This window comes from Dermatophagoides pteronyssinus, unplaced genomic scaffold (genome assembly GCF_027571235.1).
Source record: "Dermatophagoides pteronyssinus isolate colony J.1.1.1.1 unplaced genomic scaffold, Derpt_VIB-CSIC_2022.12 sq0010, whole genome shotgun sequence".
Taxonomy (NCBI): domain Eukaryota; kingdom Metazoa; phylum Arthropoda; class Arachnida; order Sarcoptiformes; family Pyroglyphidae; genus Dermatophagoides; species Dermatophagoides pteronyssinus.
Genome location: NW_027461534.1, coordinates 501,591 through 516,726, shown reverse-complemented (window position 1 = coordinate 516,726; position 15,136 = coordinate 501,591). Strand labels below are relative to the sequence as shown.

General features: G+C 32.6%; 3 protein-coding genes across 3 annotated transcripts; all 3 read right to left on the bottom strand.

Moving 5' to 3' along the window:
* Window positions 1-1,101: 1,101 nt before the first annotated feature.
* On the bottom strand, window positions 1,102-2,942 carry LOC142645381 (uncharacterized). The gene has a single exon (XM_075821466.1). It carries the CDS (start codon window positions 2,832-2,834, stop codon window positions 1,668-1,670), a length of 1,167 nt encoding a protein of 388 aa, XP_075677581.1. The 5' UTR covers window positions 2,835-2,942; the 3' UTR covers window positions 1,102-1,667.
* A 4,203-nt stretch (window positions 2,943-7,145) lies between these two features.
* On the bottom strand, window positions 7,146-8,534 carry LOC113794333 (uncharacterized). The gene has a single exon (XM_027344449.2). It carries the CDS (start codon window positions 8,391-8,393, stop codon window positions 7,146-7,148), a length of 1,248 nt encoding a protein of 415 aa, XP_027200250.2. The 5' UTR covers window positions 8,394-8,534.
* Window positions 8,535-8,645: 111 nt separating this feature from the next.
* Window positions 8,646-10,489, bottom strand: LOC142645380 (uncharacterized). The gene is given in 2 exon segments (XM_075821465.1): window positions 8,646-9,696; window positions 9,699-10,489. Coding segments are annotated over 2 exon segments (1,164 nt in total). The 5' UTR covers window positions 10,375-10,489; the 3' UTR covers window positions 8,646-9,208.
* Between the last annotated feature and the right edge of the window lie 4,647 nt (window positions 10,490-15,136).

Below are 15,136 nucleotides of genomic sequence, written 5' to 3'. Positions count from 1 at the left end.
AAAACTGCATTGACTTTTTTGTTGTTGTTGTTGTTATTATTGTATAATAGTTGTTGTTGTTGTTGTTCATTACTTTACCATGTAAATAACAACAACAACAACTAAAAAAAATAATAATCAACATTATCATATCTGATCTTCTTTTTTTTTCTTTTCTTGTTCATCAATCGATAAATGTGTCAAGATGTGTTATAAAGAAACAGAGAAGGGTGATAATATCTTGTTGCGCAAGAAGGAAAAAATATTCCTATATATCCATATTTCAGCCCGAAAAAAAATGAATTCAATGAAATCAAATATATAAAACTTCATCATGTTTTATTTTTTTTCACTGAACATTTTTCAAATTTAATGATTTGGTCGGGTATTTTTTGAGAATGTGAATGTGATGTGATGCTTACTTCTTTACGGATGATGATCTCTATTTGAAAAATTGCTGATGATGATCTCGTTGTTGTTGTTATAATTTTCTTTTACCTTTTTTCCTCTGATTGAAATAGATGAAACAATCAAAACTTGTTTTTTTCTACAAAAAAAAAATTTCACATTCTATATTTGTTCTGGATAATGTTCGGGGAAATTTTTCAAACAAACAAAAAAAAACATTTGATTTTAAAAAAAAATTTCAATTTATTTTCAACGTTTTTTTTCTATCTGATAGAAAGAAAATCCAATTTAGAATGATAGATTCCAAACAATCAATCAATCAATCAGGCTAATAGACCATTGATAATTTTATTTTATGTTTGGTTGGTTTTTTTCTGGATAGAATTTTCGTTCGACAAATAAACACCCAAACTATTACGATTGTAGTTACTTGTTTTTTTTTCAATTAATAAGTAACATTTTTTACATTTTATTGTTTTTAAAATGACAAAAAAAAATTGTATCCCTTTTTTCTTGCATTCTTCATATATATGATTAGCTAATGTTAATTTATTTACACTGGTTTGATGACCTTAGTGTTTGTTTATTTGTGTGTGTGTGTGTGTGTGTGTGTGTGTTTTTTTTTTTTTTTTTTTTTTTTTTTTTTTTTTTTTTTTTAAAGGAGCGTAACTCCAAAATTTTATTTAATATTATAAAGAAAAATAGAAGAAATTACAAATAGTAGAAAAATTATTTATAAATGTGTGTTAGTGTTTTATGTTGAATCTGATATGTTGTTTTGTGTGTTGTATTTTAGAAGTTGTGTGTTCGTGTTCGTATATGTTTGTATTTCTTTGCAAAATTCTGTAAAGTGTTGTATTGATGAGTTTGTTTATAATTGTTTTCTTTAATTGCTTTCTAATTTTTCTCGTGTGTGTAAGGGTAGTGTTTTTGATCGGGATTGTTTTGTAAGCGGTGTTGGTGATGATATTAGTGAGATTGATGATACAACTTTCTATGTTTTATTAAGTTTCTAAGTTGTTGAAAATTTTGCGCGAAACCGGTGGCATTAGGGGAGAGTAGTGTAATGTCCATGTAGCTGCTACGTCCGTAATTGTGTTGATAGGTGGGTGGGGTTAGGTGTAGTGAGGACTGTAAGATCGAATTGATATATTAGTTCAAGGATTTGGAGCTTTTGGGGGTGTCGGCGCTACTGTTCCACAGAGTGTGGCTGCTGTTAGAGTCTCCACAGATGAAGATGGGTGTCGTTGTGTTGAGAGACAGGGGTCCGTGAACAGTGATTAGGGTGTGGAGGGAGAGGGGGGTTGGGTGGAGGGGTTATTGTTTGTTACGTTGGGAATGGAAAGTTTGTTAAAGAATTTAACTTTTGTAGAGCTATCATAACATGTTCTATCCCATGTTTGTTTAATTTTGTTGCAGTATAGAGGGCAAAGGTCGGTGAGTGCTGGGTGTTCAGCGGGGAGATTTTTTTCGGCACAGTGGCAGCAGTTGAAATGAGAACAGTTTTTGATGTGTGTTATGAATTCAGATTGTTGATTGTTTATGCGTGTGGTCGAGAATGAAATTCCACAGTTTTTACATTTCTTACTACTCTTATTGGGACAATCCTTTGTTCGATGTTGGAAACTAAGACAATTGCTGCAGTGGCCTAGAAGAAATGTTTGTTCTGCAATACATGCAGACCAGCCAATAAACAAAGTTCGTTGAAACAAAAGGTCGTAAACATGGGGAGAGACGCACAAAATGGCGTCGAAGTAATGCCGTTTTTTGATTGTGAAAAGAAGTTTGATGTGGTTTTTGAGATCTTGCATGTCATTTTGCATGATGAGCTGGTTTATTATATCGGATTCGTTGGTGGAATAATCAATATTTTTAAGCTTAATTGTTGGGCATTTAGGTGTTGGTTCATAGGCTTCCATGGCTGTGTTAAGATCAGGATTTTCACTTACACTTTTGAGGAATTTGTTTTTACTGTTTTCGTTGGAGAACTTAAAAGCAACATTGGTTTTGTTAATTGAAATTTGGTTGCATTTAATGTCGCATGCTGGGATAGAATTGCATATAGCTTCCTTTGTTTGTGGTGGGTTGAGCAGGTTATTTTTTGGTTTGACAAGAACAGTCTTGTAGTTTATTTTTGGTGGGTTTTGAGCAACAACATTGTACGGTGTGGGTTTTTCGTTAGCAGGAGTTGATTCAAGTTTATCCAAGATTTTTTGGAGTTTTTCATTGTTGTCGGTTTGAGTGTCATTGATTAAAAGACGGTAATTGTCGATTTGGGATTTAAGTTGATCTGTCATAGACAGATATAAATCAAGTAGTTTTTGGGATTGGACAGCTAATTCTTTTGCAGGACCTGTGACTTCAGGATGGACACGTTGATGAGAATTAAGGGCTTTATGCATATTTGTAATAGCTGACTTTATGTCATTTAGACAATTGTCTGCCATTTTCACTGATTGTACAGAAGTGAAAGCAAAGTGGCAAGTTTTCGAATGAGAGTAAAAATAACACACGTCTTGACTCTATCGAGGCCAAATGGCGAGTGTGTGTGTGTGTGTGTGTGTTTTTTTTTTTTTTTTTTTTTTTTTTTTTTATTAAAGGAGCGTAACTCCAAAATTTTATTTAATATTATAAAGAGAAAATATAGAAGAAATTATGAATTGAATGAGGTAGAAAATTGTTTACAAATGTGTGTTAGTGTTTATGTTGAATCTGATATGTTGTTTTGTGTGTTGTATTTTAAGTGTCTGTTGTGTAATCGTAATAGTGTGTGTATTTCATTGCAAAAGTCTGTAAAAGTGTTGTTTTTGATAAGCTTATTTACAATTGATGTTGTGTCCTGTGTTGCTATTATTGTGTATTTATGTCTTATGTCTGAGAAAAGTGGACAATCTTTGATTATGTGTAGGTATGTTTGTGGTGTATTACAAGTGGGACAATCAGGTGAGGAACCGATTTTCCAGATCCGGAAGAGGTATTCTCTTGTGGGACCGTGTCCGGTGAGTAGTGATGTTGTTGCTTGTGTTTGTGTGAATTTAAGATTGTTTTCGTGGATGTGTTTTACTAAAGGTTTTGTACATTGATCATATAAATGTTTCATGTGTGTATTAATCGTGTGTGTGTGTGTGTGTGTGTGTGTGTGTGTGTGTTTTTTTTTTTTTTTTTTTTTTTTTTTTTTTTTTTTTTTTTTTTAAGGAGCATAACTCCAAAATTTTATTTGATATTATTAAAAGAATATAAGAAAATTATAAAAAGGGTTTATGAAAAGAGAAAATACAAATGCGTGTTTGTGTTTATGAAGAATTTGGTGATTAATTTTGTGTGTTGTATTTCAAATGTCTGTTTTGGATACGAAGTAATGTGTGTATGTCTTTGCAAAAGTCAGTGAAATTGTTGTTTAAGATGAGTTTGTTTATAATTTGTGTTATGTTTTGTGTTGTAATTATTGTATATTTTTGTCTGATGTCTGTGAAAAGTGTGCAGTCTGTGATGATGTGTTGGTATGTTTGAGGTACTTTACATGTAGGACAATCGGGAGAGGATCCGATTTTCCAAATCCTAAATAGATATTCTCTAGTAGGACCATGTCCAGTAACTAATGATGTTGTGGCCTGTGTTTGTGTGAAATTAAGTTTATTTTGGTGGATGTGTTTTACGAGTGTTTTTGTACAATTTGTTTGAAGAGTGTTTAAATGTGTATTGATTGTGTCAGTGGCTATTGTTTTGATACATTTTTTGTTGAAGTATTTTTTCTGTGATACTTGTGATGGGAGTGTAAGATTTGGTGGAGGTGTGATTTTAGAATAATGATAGAGGATCTTGGTGTGATGCAGGTGTAAAATGTTAAAGAGTTTATGTGTGTTTTTGGAGATTTTGTTAGTGTGTTGTATAAGGTTATTTTGATTGGTGTGTAAAAGGATGCTCAAATTATAAGGTGAAGTGTGTAACGAGAAGAGTTTTTTGCAAGTTTTGTATAAATTGTGGAAAACAATTTCATAATATGGAACAAAACTGTTGTATTTGGTGGTGGTGGTGATATGGAAAGGAAGTGTGGTGGTATGACAGAATTTGTGATTTGTTTCAGTAAGGGTGAAAGTGGAAAAAATAAAATCTGTGTGAACATTAGTGTTGGAGATGGGGTGAAAGGGAGATGTGAGAGGGTTATTGATGAAGGTGGGAGGAAGGGAAAGGAGGTTTTTATACGTGTCTGTTTTGATGTGTATAATGTCCTTAATAAGCGGAGAGTGTGTTAGCAGGTGTATTGAGTCAATGGGTGTGGATTTATATGCATTTAAAGAATTCCTTAGGAGTGCATTATCGAAAGTGTGTAACATACGAAGTGTGTAATTATTGATTTTGTCGCCCCAGACTTCCGAAGCATACAGAAGGGAGGGAAGTACAAAATTTTTATACAGGACTTGCCTGCGAGACTGTGATAGACCGTATTTGTGTGAAATGTGGATTCTAAGGATGTTTAGGTATTTATACATTTGTGTGATTTTGTTTTTAATATGGGTGTCAAATTTTAAATTGTTTGTAAATGTGATTCCTAGTATTTTAGTCTGTTGTGAGATTTTAAGTTTGATGAGGTGTTGGATGGAAGGAGGGGATTTGGCTATGAATAAAACATTTGATTTATCATAATTGATTGGGATTTTGTTGTATTTGGACCAAGTGTCGATGTTGTTTGTGATGTTGTTGATCTTTAAGGCTAGGTCAGTTGGTGAGTTGTCGGTGGCAACAATGGTGAGATCATCAGCATAAGCGGTGGCGTTGTAATGTTGAGAAAGATTCTTGAGTAGATTGTTCATTATAATGTTCCATAAGGTGGGAGAGAGAACTCCGCCTTGAGGACATCCACGACCTGTTGGAAGATGTGCGAAGTTGTGATGATCAGTAGTGATGAGAATACGTCTGTTGGAGAGGTAATGTGTGATGATGGACCTGAGGAAGTAAGGACATCCGAGATTTTCCAATTCGTTAATGATTTTGATGTGAGGGGCGTTGTCAAAAGCGCCTTTAAAATCTACTGAGATGATCGCTTTATGTTTGTACTTTGAATTTTTTACGTCAGAGATAATTTGATTGAGGGCTGAGATAGATGATTTGTTGTTCCTAAAGCCGTGTTGTGAATCGTGAATCAGTTTATTTGTTTCTAGATAATGAACCAAGAATAGATTGACTATCTTTTCGTATAACTTTGATAAGTGAGACGTCAATGATATTGGTCTGTAAGAGGAAGGAGAAAAATGATCGGATTTGTTTGGTTTCAGGATAATTCTGGTTTGTGAGGTTCGCCATGATAGGGGGAAGTACCCTAGGGAAAGACATTTCAGCATGATGCGATGAAGAGCTAAGATCATGCGAAGGGGGAGATGTTTAATCATATTATTTGTGATGTGATCTGGTCCTGGTGCTTTTTTAGGATTAAGATCTTTGATAAGGGGAAGAAAGGTATGAAAGGGGAAGGAGATGGGAAGAGAGGAGGAAGGAAGGGATGGGGCACAAAGGGAAGGATCAGAGGGGAAAAGGGATTTGGTGAGGGAAATTATCTCATCAATGGTTCGATCACTGGAAAGAATTGGGGTGAGGTGTGTTTTGTTTTTTAATTTGTTCTTGATGAATTTGTATGTGTTATTCCAAACATTGGGAGACTCGTCTTCTGTTTGGATAAAATTTTTCCAGTCTTGTTCCGATTTCTCGGCGATGAGCTCTGTGAGTTTTTTCTTTAGAGCAAGATATTTGGTTCTATAGATGTTTTTAAGAACTGGGTTGTTGGTCTTATGTAGCTTATTTTTAATGCGCTTAGTATCTCTTTGAAGAAATTTGACATCATGAGACAGATAGATGTTACGACAAAAAGATTTAGAAGAAGGTTTTTTGATAGGAATTGTCTTGTATGCTGTGCTGATGATGATGTCAGTGAAAATGGAGATACAGTCTTCGATTTCTTCATGAGATGATATAGAATTACTATTGTTAAGTAGATAAGTGATTTTTTCGTTGTCGAAGTTGTCAGTAAAGATGGTCCATTGGAATCCGTTTTCGTTAAAAAGCCATGTAGAGGGTTGGGTGGAAGATGTGGGTTTAGGGATTTGGATGGAAAAGGTTTGAGGTGTATGATCGGTGTAGGAAGGGAGAGGAAGTTGTTGAAAGTTATTGACAAAAGCGGTGGCGTAAGGAGAAAGGAGGGTAATGTCAATAAAGCTGTTTCTACCATCGTTGTGTTGATAGGAAGGGTTAGGTGTCGAAAGAACAGAAAGGTCAAATTGGTAGATTAATTGAAAGATTTGTGAGCCTCTAGGAGTATCGAAAGTGCTATTCCATAGAGTGTGGCTACTATTTAGGTCACCGCTGACTATGACGGGTGTGTTTATGTTCTGGGATAAGAAAACGTCAATGAGTTGCAGATGACCGTTTAAATCATGATTAGAGGGGAAGTATACAGAGAGTAGGAAAAAGTCTGTGTGTTGGGAGAAGAATTTGATCGCGCAGAGGTCGCTGGAGGGTAGGGGGATTTGTTCATAATTCAAAGCCGGGTTGAAAATTACGATGATTGCGCGCGGACGATCAAGGGTGGGTGGGCGTATTAAATTTGCGAAAGAGAAGGAAGGGATGAAATTGTTGATGAATGGAGGTTCCTGAATAATGGCTACATCTATTCCTTTGTTTTGTACTAGATTAAGAAGTTCCTTAGCAGCAAGAGTGCTACGGTTAAGGTTAATCTGTATAAATTTGATTGGATCCATGAAAGTGAATTAAACAGATGAGGGGGAGGGGGGGAGTTGTTGGATAGTTGTGGTGAGTGTGTGATTGATAGTGGTGTTGGTGGAACCTGTTGTGTTGTAGTGGGGAGAGATTGTAGTGTTGTTATTGTTAGGGGCGTTTGTTGTTTTAATGTTGGAGGGTTTATTGAAAAATTGTACTTTGGTTGTGGGATCATAACATGTCTTTTCCCACACGAATTGGATTTTTTGACGATAGAATGGACAATTTTCTGACAGTGCAGCGTGATCAGATATCATGTTTTTATCTTGGCAGTGACAGCACTTGAGGGTGGAGCAGTTTCGGATATGGAGGGAGAATTCCGAATGTTTATTGTTTACACGTGCGTTTGAGAAAGAAAGAGAGCAATTTTTGCATTTTTTAAGATGATTTGAGCAGTCGTTAGTACGATGTTGGAAACTCAAACACTTGCTACAATGCCCTAAAAGAAACATATTTTGGGCATTGACAGCTGTCCATCCAATAAAAAGAGTGCGTTGAGTCAGTGAGTCATAAATGTGTGGAGATACACAAAGAACAGCGTCGTAATAAAAGCGTTTTTTAATTGTAAACAGAAGCTTCATATGGTGGTCAAAATCTTGAAGGTCGTTTTGAATTACCAAATTGTTTATAATATCAGATTCGTTTGTTGAATAGTCAAGATTTTTGAGGATGATGGTTGGGCATTTAGGAGTGGGCTCATATGCTTCCAAGGACAAATTGAGGCTTTCATTAGATTTGATCAAATTAATGAATTTGTTTTTACTATTTTCGCAAGAGAACTTGTATGCCACATTCGATTTGTTGATGGAAATCTGATTACATTTGATATCTCCGGTTGGAATAGCATTGCAGATGGCATCTTTAGCTTGAGGGGGGGTTAACAAGTTGTTTTTAGGTTTTACGAGAACCGTTTTGTTGATTGGTCTAGGGGGGATTTGAGCAATGGTGTTGTATTGTGGTATGGTGTTGTTAGAGTTTGAATTTATCTTGTCTAGAATTGTTTGAAGTTTTTCATCTTTGTCCAAAAGGTGTTTGTCAATGATGGATTTGTATCCTTCTACTTCAGAAGTGAGGCTTGAAATTGTAGCTTTGAAGTGTGTAATTAGGTTCTGAGTAAGGGAAATAAGCTCTTTAGCAGGTAGTTGGATGTTTGCTGCGGTGCGAGGATGATCTTCGAAAACTTTTTGCAAGTTTTTGATGGCTTTATTGACGTTGGTAATCTTGATATCGTTGGCCATTTTTATAGAAAATGAATAACTAAACACTGAGATAGTGCACAGAAATAGACAACAAAAGGAGAGTAGGGTAGTAAAATTGCTGAACACACGTCTTGTCACTAGCGCGACTAAAATGCGAATGTGTGTGTGTGTGTGTGTGTGTGTGTGTGTGTGTGTTTTTTTTTTTTTTTTTTTTTTTTTTTTTTTTTTTTTAAAAGGAGCGTAACTCCAAAATTTATTTAATATTATAAAGAAAAATAGAAGAAATTACAAATAGTAGAAAAATTATTTATAAATGTGTGTTAGTGTTTTATGTTGAATCTGATATGTTGTTTTGTGTGTTGTATTTTAGAAGTTGTGTGTTCGTGTTCGTATATGTTTGTATTTCTTTGCAAAATTCTGTAAAGTGTTGTATTGATGAGTTTGTTTATAATTGTTTTCTTTAATTGCTTTCTAATTTTTCTCGTGTGTGTAAGGGTAGTGTTTTTGATCGGGATTGTTTTGTAAGCGGTGTTGGTGATGATATTAGTGAGATTGATGATACAACTTTCTATGTTTTATTAAGTTTCTAAGTTGTTGAAAATTTTGCGCGAAACCGGTGGCATTAGGGGAGAGTAGTGTAATGTCCATGTAGCTGCTACGTCCGTAATTGTGTTGATAGGTGGGTGGGGTTAGGTGTAGTGAGGACTGTAAGATCGAATTGATATATTAGTTCAAGGATTTGGAGCTTTTGGGGGTGTCGGCGCTACTGTTCCACAGAGTGTGGCTGCTGTTAGAGTCTCCACAGATGAAGATGGGTGTCGTTGTGTTGAGAGACAGGGGTCCGTGAACAGTGATTAGGGTGTGGAGGGAGAGGGGGGTTGGGTGGAGGGGTTATTGTTTGTTACGTTGGGAATGGAAAGTTTGTTAAAGAATTTAACTTTTGTAGAGCTATCATAACATGTTCTATCCCATGTTTGTTTAATTTTGTTGCAGTATAGAGGGCAAAGGTCGGTGAGTGCTGGGTGTTCAGCGGGGAGATTTTTTTCGGCACAGTGGCAGCAGTTGAAATGAGAACAGTTTTTGATGTGTGTTATGAATTCAGATTGTTGATTGTTTATGCGTGTGGTCGAGAATGAAATTCCACAGTTTTTACATTTCTTACTACTCTTATTGGGACAATCCTTTGTTCGATGTTGGAAACTAAGACAATTGCTGCAGTGGCCTAGAAGAAATGTTTGTTCTGCAATACATGCAGACCAGCCAATAAACAAAGTTCGTTGAAACAAAAGGTCGTAAACATGGGGAGAGACGCACAAAATGGCGTCGAAGTAATGCCGTTTTTGATTGTGAAAAGAAGTTTGATGTGGTTTTTGAGATCTTGCATGTCATTTTGCATGATGAGCTGGTTTATTATATCGGATTCGTTGGTGGAATAATCAATATTTTTAAGCTTAATTGTTGGGCATTTAGGTGTTGGTTCATAGGCTTCCATGGCTGTGTTAAGATCAGGATTTTCACTTACACTTTTGAGGAATTTGTTTTTACTGTTTTCGTTGGAGAACTTAAAAGCAACATTGGTTTTGTTAATTGAAATTTGGTTGCATTTAATGTCGCATGCTGGGATAGAATTGCATATAGCTTCCTTTGTTTGTGGTGGGTTGAGCAGGTTATTTTTTGGTTTGACAAGAACAGTCTTGTAGTTTATTTTTGGTGGGTTTTGAGCAACAACATTGTACGGTGTGGGTTTTTCGTTAGCAGGAGTTGATTCAAGTTTATCCAAGATTTTTTGGAGTTTTTCATTGTTGTCGGTTTGAGTGTCATTGATTAAAAGACGGTAATTGTCGATTTGAGATTTAAGTTGATCTGTCATAGACAGATATAAATCAAGTAGTTTTTGGGATTGGACAGCTAATTCTTTTGCAGGACCTGTGACTTCAGGATGGACACGTTGATGAGAATTAAGGGCTTTATGCATATTTGTAATAGCTGACTTTATGTCATTTAGACAATTGTCTGCCATTTTCACTGATTGTACAGAAGTGAGAGCAAAGTGGCAAGTTTTCGAATGAGAGTAAAAATAACACACGTCTTGACTCTATCGAGGCCAAAATGTGTGTGTGTGTGTGTGTGTGTGAGAAAAAACAACGAAAATTTCAGCAGTTAAAAAAAAATGAAAGAATTTTTTTCATTCTTGGTAAACATTCCATTCATAACTTAACACAGACTTACTTATTACATAATGATTTAGCCAATGTGTTTATGAAAACAAAAATAATAATAATAATGTCATTTTTTTTGTCATTATTATGATCTGTCTATTTAGTTATTTTGTTGGTTCATTCATTCAATCATTCATTTGAAAAAAAATGATTGGTCGGGTGATAGAAACCGGATTCTATCAATGCCATTCGGTTATTTTAAATTTTTGCTCCCTCTTTTTTTTCAAACAAATCATTTTTGGCCATTCACATAAATGTAAATCAAAAAAGGTTGTGGTAGGAAACGAAAAAAAACCGCTATTTTTCTAAAAAATTTCAATTCAAAATTTCATTTTTTCTTTTCTTCTTTTTCATCACAGAACAACAGTTTAATATACTGATCATCATTATCATCTTTCTTCACTTTATTCTAAACTATAACGTCAATGAACTTTTTTTTTCAATTTTTGTTTTGTTCAATGAATATTTCAAGTTTTCTTTCAACAACAACAAGAATGAATGAAAAAATAGAGAAAATAAATTCAAGTTTTAAGTTTCGTTTTTGCTTTGTGAAAAAAAATAATTTATCCTTCATCATCGCTATCCAACAACAGTATTTTACCTGTTGCTTTGTCTCTCTTTTTTTCTTCACTTGATTTATTCATTCATTGTATAAATAGTAAAATGTATTATAACAACAAATTTTTCCATAGTTATCATCTCATTTACTTTATGTTTTTCTATTATGTCTATGATGATGATGAAATTGAGGATAATTTTTTTGTTAGATGAGAAAACTGGAAATCAAATCAAGGTGTCGATGTGTTATCATTTAGTTATGGTTGTTTATATTGCTGCTGCTGCTGCTACTACTACTACTACTACCTACTGGCATCTGAATATTTGAATTAAGATCTAAATAGATCATTATCATTATTTTCTATCTATCTATGCATGGATGCATATACGATCGATCAAATAGTTAGGTAATTCTAATCAATATGATTTTATTCATTCATTTACATAAAATTTGTTAAATTTTTGATTGATTTGTCACATTTTTTTTCTGGTCACAAATTGATTGAATCATTTTGATTATCAATTTTGTTTTTGTTTGTTTTTTTGATATATACCAGTAATATTTTGGTTCATTTTATACACCTACATTACATAGGCACCCACTTGACAATAATAATTACATTTAAATAAACTTTTAATAAACTTTCAAAATAACAATATGAAATGTTTTGTTGGATTCCTGATTAGAATCTTTCAATTTCTAGTCGATTCCTGAATCTTGTTTTTAACATATTTTTCTTTGTGTATGGTTTTGAAACAAAAACAGAAAACAAAACATTTAAGGTTTACCTTCGTATTCTACTTTTAATGAGACAAAAACAAATAAAAAATATTTACCAAACATTACAATAGAAAATATATTTACAATAATGAATTAGAAAATTCTACACTTTTCCAATTTTATTGTTTACAACTTTTATTGAGAATTGTTGAAGTCATTTTTGGTTTTCCTATTTTCCTATTGATTTTTTTTCTTTGATTTGACATTAAAGAAAAAAAAGGACTGAGGAAAAACAACAACAGTAAAGTATAAATTCAAATCAAAATGAGAAGAATTTTCGTTTTTTTTAATGAATTAATTTAATTATCAGGAGACATACAATGCTTCCGTTTATATTTCTATCTTTCTATTACAATCCACACCTTTTATTCATTTGTTATTTGTCTACGATTTTCTGTACCTGTACATAGATGTTATATTCCAAAATACAAGTTAAATAATTAATTAACAGTATCATCTATCGTTGTTTTTTTTCTGGATAACTTTTTTGTAAAATCAATGATGAAAGTATTCAATATGCCTTTTTTCTAACATAATCCCAATATACAGACAATAAAGACAACTCAACTCAACTCAAACAAAAAAGTTATGATAAAACATATAAAGTTTCTTTCTTATGTATTTGATATGAATGAAATGGATGTTATCCCACAAAGAAAAAAATATAGGAATAACAACAAGCAGAATTTGTTGTTGTTGTTGTTATGTAATTTTTATCTACAAAGAATTACTAAAGGAAAAAAACATTAACAACAACAAGGCAATGAATAAAGAAAGAAAAAAAATCGTGAAAGAAAGTATTTTTCCTATTTTTTTCATGTTATTTTATTTATTTATTTATTTGTTGTGTATAATCGATTAGCGAATACGCAAACTCTGATTTGATTTGTATTTTTTGGATTTGATCTTGGAACTTATCATCATCATCAACAACAACATGGTGAAAATTATTATTGTTATCAACCAAAAAAGAAACACATTTGAACAACAACAACATTTTCACTTTAACGTTATTTTTCTCCCCTTGTATTCTGGGAAAAATAATACGCCCATATGATAAACACATAAATTCACATGCGCTTTATATTCGCTAAACATACAATTTTGTTTTTTACTTTCTGTTTTTTTTTCATTTCAATTTTGAAATTCTATATGTTTCTGAAATCTGAAATATTTTTTTTTCATTGAAACATTAATGATAATGATAATCATGTTTGAAAAGTAGTAGTAGCATCTATGTTAGATACATAATGAATATATGATGCCGATACCGATTCTGGTTATTTCATTTTCACCCACTCTCTCTTTTTTCCTCTTATTGCTGCCCCGAACACACCATGACAAGAATATAACACTTATATGGTTTAAATGGTTATGGTGAAAAATTTACCGAACTAAAAAAAAAGTTGATAGAATCATCTTTTATAACCACTACCGAATCAGAAAATCCATTGAAAAAAAAGTAAATGAAATAATCGACTAAACACCACCATATACAAAATTAGAAATTTCAAACAAATATTTTGGTCATAAGATTGTTGTTGAAACTCCTAATAAAAATAATGAAAAGAGAAAAAAAATAATAATTCAACGGCATTGGCGGCAGTTTCACTGTAAACCGATCATCATCATTATTGTAAACAGAATTTGATTGTCTGAGTATAATTGGAGAAAAAAAAAGAGAGAATTCAGAGAGGGTAAAATTGTAGAATCAAAAGCAAATTTCAAAAGTCATGCGCTTAATGCAGAAATAGTAAAAACAAAAACAAAATTGTACAGTCAATTCATTCTCACAATTTTATTCTCTAAAACAACAATTTCATTTTCTACAGTAAAATATTGATACGAACATTAAATCGTCTGTTCCAAGAAATTCTTTTTTTTTCAGAAAAATGAATACCATTACCGGATCTACAAAAAACAAAAATCGATTCTCAAATCAACTATGGATGATAATTGGCTTTTAGATTTTTTGTTTTTTATTATTTTGATTCTACTTGGTTCTATCGAAAATTCATTTGCCAATGTTATCAATTTCTACACATATATTCTATGTGGGTTAACATAATTTTTTCTTTTCATTATTGATTCATTGCATTTTCATTGAATCTCTTGGATAAACGTGAAACAAATTTTGTTTTTCTCGCAGCATGATATACCAATAATAATATCCGATTAACCAAGTAGGAAATGGATCAATCACCGAATTTGATTAACAAAAAAAAATGATAAAAAACAAGAATTAAAAATTTTTATGTTTTGTAATCATTCAAAAGGAGGAAAATTCATTTGCAAAAATTGGATTTCAATTTACCAAAGAAGAAAATCCAAATATCATTTAGTCCAAAAAATTGATCAAATTGATTGAAAAATTGGATTTGTAGACGAAACTAACGGAAATAAATGGAAAACACAAAAATAAATCATAAACCTTGACATTTTTTTATTTGGTGAAAATATTGATTCGGAATTTTCACCGAAATCAATTGGAATTTTGATTTTCGAAATAATAATAATATCCAACCTACGCCAAAGCAAAGTTTATAATAAATGTCATCGGTGTGTGTATATGAACTGTTGGTGATGATAATCAATGAAAATGAAAAAAAATGTTGTTGAAAATATTGATAACAGTAAGATAATTGGGTGTTTTTAGATTAATTTTCTGTTCTGTTTCTGTTTCTTTATCTTTTCAAATGGATCTCATTTTGTTTGTTTGTTTGTTTGTTTTTCGTAGGTTATTCGTGGCTGATTATTTAGTTAATATTGTGAATCGATTATAGTGATGATGATGATGATGATAATGATTATGGTGATCATATTCTCATGATTTTTTTTTTTATTCATTTATTTTATTTCATTTTCACAACATCATCATTCAACAAAAACCACTCCATAAAAAAAAACCAAAAAACACCCACACACACCAAGCACGCCATCACATCATATTTTTTGTTTCATCAACATATTCTAGCTAAAGTGTTTTTTTTTTCTTTCTCTCTTTTTTCACTTTTCATTCTCTCAGTGTGTGTGTGTTACATATATTCTATTCTGAAGTTTCATAATTCTCGAGAATGATAAAAAAGGACAAAAAACCCAATACATTTTCTATGTTATGTTTCAAATAGGCCAAAAACTATCCAAACATATATACACATAGAAAAAAGCCCAGCACAAAAAAAAATATCAAGGGAAACTTATTCGGCATCATCATCATCATCATC